The 6,731-nt window shown below is 41.4% G+C and overlaps 1 protein-coding gene across 2 annotated transcripts in view; it reads right to left on the bottom strand.

Annotated features, from left to right (window-relative positions):
* Positions 1 to 6,731, bottom strand: part of DROSHA (drosha ribonuclease III) — a 303,644-nt gene that overhangs the window by 199,672 nt on the left and 97,241 nt on the right. For both annotated transcript variants that reach the window (XM_073678641.1, XM_073678640.1), the window contains exon 12: positions 6,567 to 6,641. In XM_073678641.1, coding sequence (XP_073534742.1) covers positions 6,567 to 6,641 — 75 coding nt within the window. The remainder of the gene's footprint in view (positions 1 to 6,566; positions 6,642 to 6,731) is intronic.

Genomic DNA, 6,731 nt, shown 5'->3' on the forward strand with positions numbered 1-6,731 from the left:
ATAAAGTAGATGCCACCTAATCTATGGTAATATGCCGTGCCAAAGACATTATGAGGATACCTGTACTATCCATAGGTGGAGACTAAAACACCCCATAGACCTTAGATGACTGTCGGAGGAACAATGGTTCAGCCGGTCTGCTAAAGGAGAGACTCATGCACCATTAGTGCATTTCCATGCTGCTTCCTAGGTATGGCCTCCCACCGAGCCAAACAGCCCAATATTCTCCAAACAGCCAAGACATAAAGTTCTTTTCCACAAAGAAAACTTGTATTTCATCATCAAAAATCCACGAACAAATACGCATTTTTTGCTAGAAAAGGCCAAAATGTTGCCATGCTTATTTAGTCTATGAGTTTAAGGATGAAATAAAAAGTTATTTTTTATCCACAAAGAAAACGATCCCGATGCCTTGGCTTTTCTTAGACTAAATGATCTGGCAGATGATTCAGACAACTGCTATCTCACCCAAGTCTCCCATAGACAGGGACACTCAGCTGGCCGAGCGCTCTTGTGTTCTCTAGGTGAGATGGCTGGCAGCGACTCATCTCAGGGAGACCAAAAAGACCGATCGGTATCTTCCCCATCAGTCAGAGGAACCCATGCAATGTCGGCCAAACCCATCAATATTGGCGGGTTCACCAGCTGTTTGTCCAATGTGTATGTGGGGCTTAGCATAAAGGCTGCCAAATGGAAATAGATTTAAAGGTATAGTAGAACTATGAATGCAATCGTTTTAAGAGATTTGTAAATCAATGAATTACAAATTATATAAGACGGACTTTAACCCTTTCCTGTTGTAGCCACCATCCTGACCAGGCAAGATTTTTCAAAGACGTGTGTCACTTTATGTGGTAGTGATTTCCAAATGCACCAATATATCCCAATGATTCTGAGAAAGTTTATTTCTTGCCACATTGTACTTTATGATAGTGATAAATTTAGGCCAATATTTGCGTTTATGGAAAGATCTGATTTTTTGCAAGAATTCTGAAAATGTTAAATTTAAAAAAAAATTGAATATTAATGTCACTAGAAAATAATTTCATACCAGACAAAATCGTTACCAAAGCTGCATCACTACATTTTATAACGTTGGGCTGTGAAACGAAAAATTATTATTTTTTCCAATAAAATGTTGCATTCGCCCCAACATTTTTCATTTGCATAAGGAAAATTGAAAGAAAGAACTGCAAAATTTGTAACAATTTCTCCTTATAGCATCAATTAGAGAGCGGTGTTTTCTGGAATAGTATGTGGCCATTTGAATTTAGGAGCACAGATTTTGCGGTGTTTTTATTTTGTTAGGGAGGGTGGGGTCTTATTTTTTGTGGGATTAGATGAAGTTTTTAATAATACCATTTTTGGATAAATACCATTTTTTGGTTTGTTTTTATGGCTAGGTTCACATTTATCCTGTGCTCTGTGTTGATAACTTATGTTGAGGTTTCTGTCTTAAAGGGAACCTGTCACATAAAAAAAGCTATTAACCTGCTGATATGGGGTTAATCTGCAGGATAATAGCTTTCTGAACCTGCCCGGCACCACACTTTAGAGCTCTGCTGCCAGGAGGAAATTAACGTTATTCCCATTGGCAACGTTCGGGCGCCAGTCACGGGGGTGGCGCCGGCGCAGTTCAGTCATTGCTCTGTGTATAGAGAGTGGCGTCTGTAACTGCGCCCCCCAGCACTGACTGACAGCCAACACTATCCGGTCCGGTGACTGAACCTGCGCCAGTGCCGCCCCGTCACTGAAACCCAAACGCTGTTCATTTCGTCCCAGCAGCGGGGCTCTAAATGCTGGTGCCGGAACACTATTAACCTGCAGATCTAACTCATATCGGCAGGTTAATTGCGGGTTTTTTTTTTTTCATGAGTCAGGTTCCCTTTAATCTGCGCATATATTGAAGCAGATGGAGACACTTTGGACTCCATCTGCCTTTGTCCCGGTGGTGCCAATCTTCTAAGAGGTGCACAAAAGTGTTGTAGACTGAGCTTTTGTGCATGCCTAAAAAGAACCTTCAAGAGAGGCAGAGGGAGTCAACAGAGGCCACACGGAGTCCAAAGTGACTCCATCTGCCTCATTATAGTGAATGGTTCCAACAGGGGTTAAGTCTGAATCTGGATTTTTGGAGATTTATACAAAAACCCTGAAGTGCACAGAATTAACCAAGCCCAATTCCAATTTTTGGGAGGCAGAATGGACATATAAAAAGCAGTTTAGGGTTTGCTGTTCACCTTGGCTCAGTACAGAGATACCATTTTTTTTTCAGCAGCTGATATTTTATTGGTATCAATTTTGGGTACATAGCATTCTTTGCTTTCTATTCTAATTATTCTTAGACCGGATAATTAAAAAGCAATTCACAAAATATTTTTAATTTTACACCGTTCACCACATGGTAAAAGTGATAAAGACAGCTTTGTTCTTCGCCACCATTCCAGGGATATTAGTTTTTTTATGTTAAGCTACTTTGGCACACTAACAACAATTATGTATAAAAATAATGTTTTTGCATTGCCATATTTTAAAAGCGGTCACTTTTTTATTTTTCCACCAACAGACCTGAGTGACTACTTGTTTTTTGTAAAACGAGATGACATTTTCAGTGATACCACTTTTCTTTATACGAGACTTATTGACAGGACTGCGGAGTCGGTGTCGGTATAAAATGGACCGACTGACACCTAAAATATAAAATAAATTGAGTACAGTAATTCAATGCAGTTTGTGGGGAATATTTTTTCATAAGAATTTGGGAAAGTTATGAAATGTCCTATAAATGTCTGTCCTATTCCTGATCTAAGGGTCTAGACTTTTAGCTGAGATGAATCTGTGCTACAGTAAATTTATCACTTAAACATGAGCCATGCATGAGGGAGTAGGGAGTTGGAGTCATTGTCATGGAAATTGAGGAGTCGGAGGTTTGGCTTACCGACTACACAGCCCTGGTAATTGATTGCGTTTTATTCCACTTTGTGTGTGGCGGTATGATGAAAAAACAGCGCTTTATTTGTGCTTTTTAATTATTTACAGTGTTCACTATATGGGTTAAATAGTTTGATAGTTTTAAATTCTGGGTCATTTCGGATGCTGCGATGCCAAATATGAGAATTTTTTTTTGTTTTCACATACCGTATTTTTTGGACTATAAGACGTACCTAGGTTTTAGAGGAGGAAAATAAGGAAAACAATATTTAAGCAAAAAATGTGGTCATGATGCCCTGTTATAGGGGAGGGAGTCTGCTGCTGACACTGGTATTGGGGTAATGTACCCCAATTCTGTTAATATCCTCCATCCTGGTATGTATGGCCCCTCCTTCCTGGTATACGTGGCCCTCATCCCTATCCCGGTATGCATGGCACCCCTTGGTTCCCCCATGCCGGTATGCATGGCACCCCTTGATTCCCCCATCCCGGTATTCATGGCACCCCGTGATTCCCCCCATCCCGGTATTCATGGCACCCCTTGATTCCCCCCATCCCGGTATTCATGGCACCCCTTGATTCCCCCATCCCGGTATTCATGGCACCCCTTGATTCCTCCATCCCGGTATTCATGGCACCCCTTGATTCCCCCATCCCGGTATTCATGGCACCCCTTGAACCCCCATCCTGGTATGCATGGCACCCCTTAAGCCCCATCCTGGTATGCTGGGAACCCCGTGAGCCCCCATCCTGCTGCCCAAAAAAAAAAAATAAACAATCAATCAATCATACTCACCTCCTCTCTCCTCCAACGCTGTCCCGCTCTCCTGCTGACACTCTCACTGTGTGAGCCGCGCATGGCAGGGTGCGCATGGCGTCCCTGCCATGCGCCCTCACACAGTGTGAGTGCACACTGTAGCGCAGCGCGGCTCCTGCTGCCGCTCTGCGGTCAGTGAACCTGCTATTAAAGACCATGGATATTTACTACAACTCATGGGAGTTATTGGGAATATTCATGAGCTTTGATAGCGGGCACACAGACCGCAGCAGGAGCCGCGCTGCGGTATAGTGTGCCGGCTATTAAGGAACATGAATATTCCCTGCTCCCAAAGCCCATGGGCATGGGGAGCAGGGAATATTAATTTTCCTTAGTAGCGGGCACAGCGCAGGCTGCAGCAGTCAGCTGCTGACTCCTGTGCCCCGCTGCTGCTCCCCTAGACCGCCTACCACGCAGAGCCACACAGCATATACAGGGAGATAGTATTCGGACTATAAGACGCACCCCCCACTTTCCTCCAAAATTTTGGAGGAAAAAAAGTGTGTGTCTTAAAGTCCGAAAAATACAGTAAATGCATTTTTAACGGTGAAACATGTTTTGTTATTTTTTCTGTTTTCTACATTGTAGGTTTTTTTTTTTTTTAATACTGATCGCTGTTCTGATGCAATACTATACACATTTATTGTAGTGCATTAAACTTATCAGTCTTAGGGCGCCTGAAAAATCGTCCGAGTTTCATCCAGAAAATTTGGATGTTTTCTTTTCTACTTTTCATTAGATTTTCAATATTGTGCCATCCGTGAGTCTGTTTTTTTATGTCCGTGTAACATCCGTGTGTGATCTCTTTACATACACTACATTAAAGCATGTACATCATCATATACAGTTTCCTATACAAAGAGGGAAAGTGGAAAGGGAGAGTCAGCTCACCAGTGCAACTGTTGGTTGCACTCATTCATTTTGGAACATATTTTTTGTACCTGTATTTAATAAAGGAAGACTCAAGTTTTTAATATATCCTTCGCTGGAGATATTTCCTTTTTATACAGTTTCTTAGGTTCATAACTGAAAGCTATCCGTAAAAATCGGATGTCACTCTAAAGGTCCGTGTGGGATCAGATTTTTTTTCTTGCACCCATAGACTTGAATGTGTGAGTCTCACCTGAGACTTGGATGAAAACAGTACATGCCTCACAGACACTCGGGACAGAACAAATCATTCATCTCAACAGCCCTATTGAATAACTTGGATCAGTGTGTTGATCCAAAATCAGATAGCACATGTCCGATTTATACACTAGTCTGCATGAGCCCTTACACTGACGGCAGGTATGGTAGACCCTGCTTATGGCAGGGTATACACGCCACCGTACCAGGCAGACAAGTATCAAACCTACAATAATGTTGTGAGGAGTCAATGTGACAGAGGGAGCCCCTTAGATGTTGTGGATGCCATTAATCGTAGTATCTTAAGGGTAAAACAACCTTGGACTGGACAGTAATGTTGCGGTCAGTTAAGCTGAGCTCCTGGCAGTGATCGTGTGGGCACCGCTCCTGTATGTCATATTTACATTTTTCCCATTATGACAAAAATGTACGTCAAATATTGGGAAGGGGTTAAAAACAGCTAAGATTGATTATTTAGGTGGCATAAGACAGTGTTCACACGTGTTCTCTCTTATTTTCTTTAGTTGCATCATTTTCATGGGTCTAGTTTTTCCTAAATATCAAAAGACTGATCGTCACTTCCAAACAAAATACTGGTCTGAACAGGTGCATACTAAAAGTTGCCATCTCCATACATAACTAACAAATAAAGTAGCACTCTGTAGTGCTATAGCATGTAAATATGGAATATGTGAACTGCATTACGGCTCTAGAAAATAGGAAAATATGAACATACATGGCACATAATTTGGCCAATTCATGCATGCCAAGCAGCCACAGCAAGATGACCTTCTTTGAGGTGAACCTATCCTAATGTGATTCCTCTTCTGAGCTGAAGCATGCATTTATATGGGCTTATTTATACATATGCTTTCTGGCAGAGCACTCCACCCATCAGCCTGCGGCGGTTTTAATTACAGTAGGACCCTTCCTTCCCATATAAATGTAGGCTTCAGCCAAGGAGAGGAATCATATTAGGATACATTCCAAGCAAGGAAGGTTGCCTTGTTGTGGCTGCTGGGCATGCATGAATTGGCCAAATTATGTGCCAAGTATCTTCATTTTTTCCTATTTTCTAGAGCAGTAATGCAATTCAAATTTCACATATTAAGGTTTACATGTTATAGTGTTACAGGGTGCAACTTTGTTCGTTTTTCCTAAAGACTTATACCCAGGCTTTTCAAGGAAACCAGTAACATTGTCAATTTGTCATGAAAAATGCTTACCCCATTAAAAGCATGACATGGGTTTATACAGGATGGTAACAGATTTGTGAACATTCTCAAACATTTTTTGCTGTATAATAGAAAAACTAAGTTAAAAAGTAAAGTGCTCGAATTGTGAAAAGTCATATGGGCTCTCCTTAGGAGTCAAGAAAAGGACAATTCTGAGAGCAGCATCTTGAGAAACTTCCCCCCATCCTTTATAAAATTACCCCAGCACTTTGGGGGCTGTTTATATTATGACAGGTTGACATTATGGATTCTTATTCGTGTTTTAGCTTTAAGAATATTCAATATTCCAGATGATCGGGCTTCATGACTATACAAAAGATATCACTGCTACCTGGAACTACTCAAAACATTTATTATGTGTATGGATTGCTTTGTGGAAGCTTTATGCCAAATCCATGAATAAGTACTGCGCTATGTGTATTGCAGAAACACGATGAAGGGATTATGTAAAAGCTTACCTGGCAGAAACCTTACAAAGCGAGGCATAAAATGAAACTGCGGACATGTGGAGCCATTATCTTCAACAGGAGGACCTAGGTAGTGGCATATAAAATGGAAAATCAATTAGTGTTCCTTAGGAAAGGCAGGGAGGTGTGCTTTCTATCAAGACCAAACTGGATGGC

The sequence above is a fragment of the Phyllobates terribilis genome, unplaced genomic scaffold (genome assembly GCF_046119375.1).
Source record: "Phyllobates terribilis strain yellow unplaced genomic scaffold, ASM4611937v1 Scaffold_4__5_contigs__length_816908805, whole genome shotgun sequence".
Lineage (NCBI taxonomy): Eukaryota > Metazoa > Chordata > Amphibia > Anura > Dendrobatidae > Phyllobates > Phyllobates terribilis.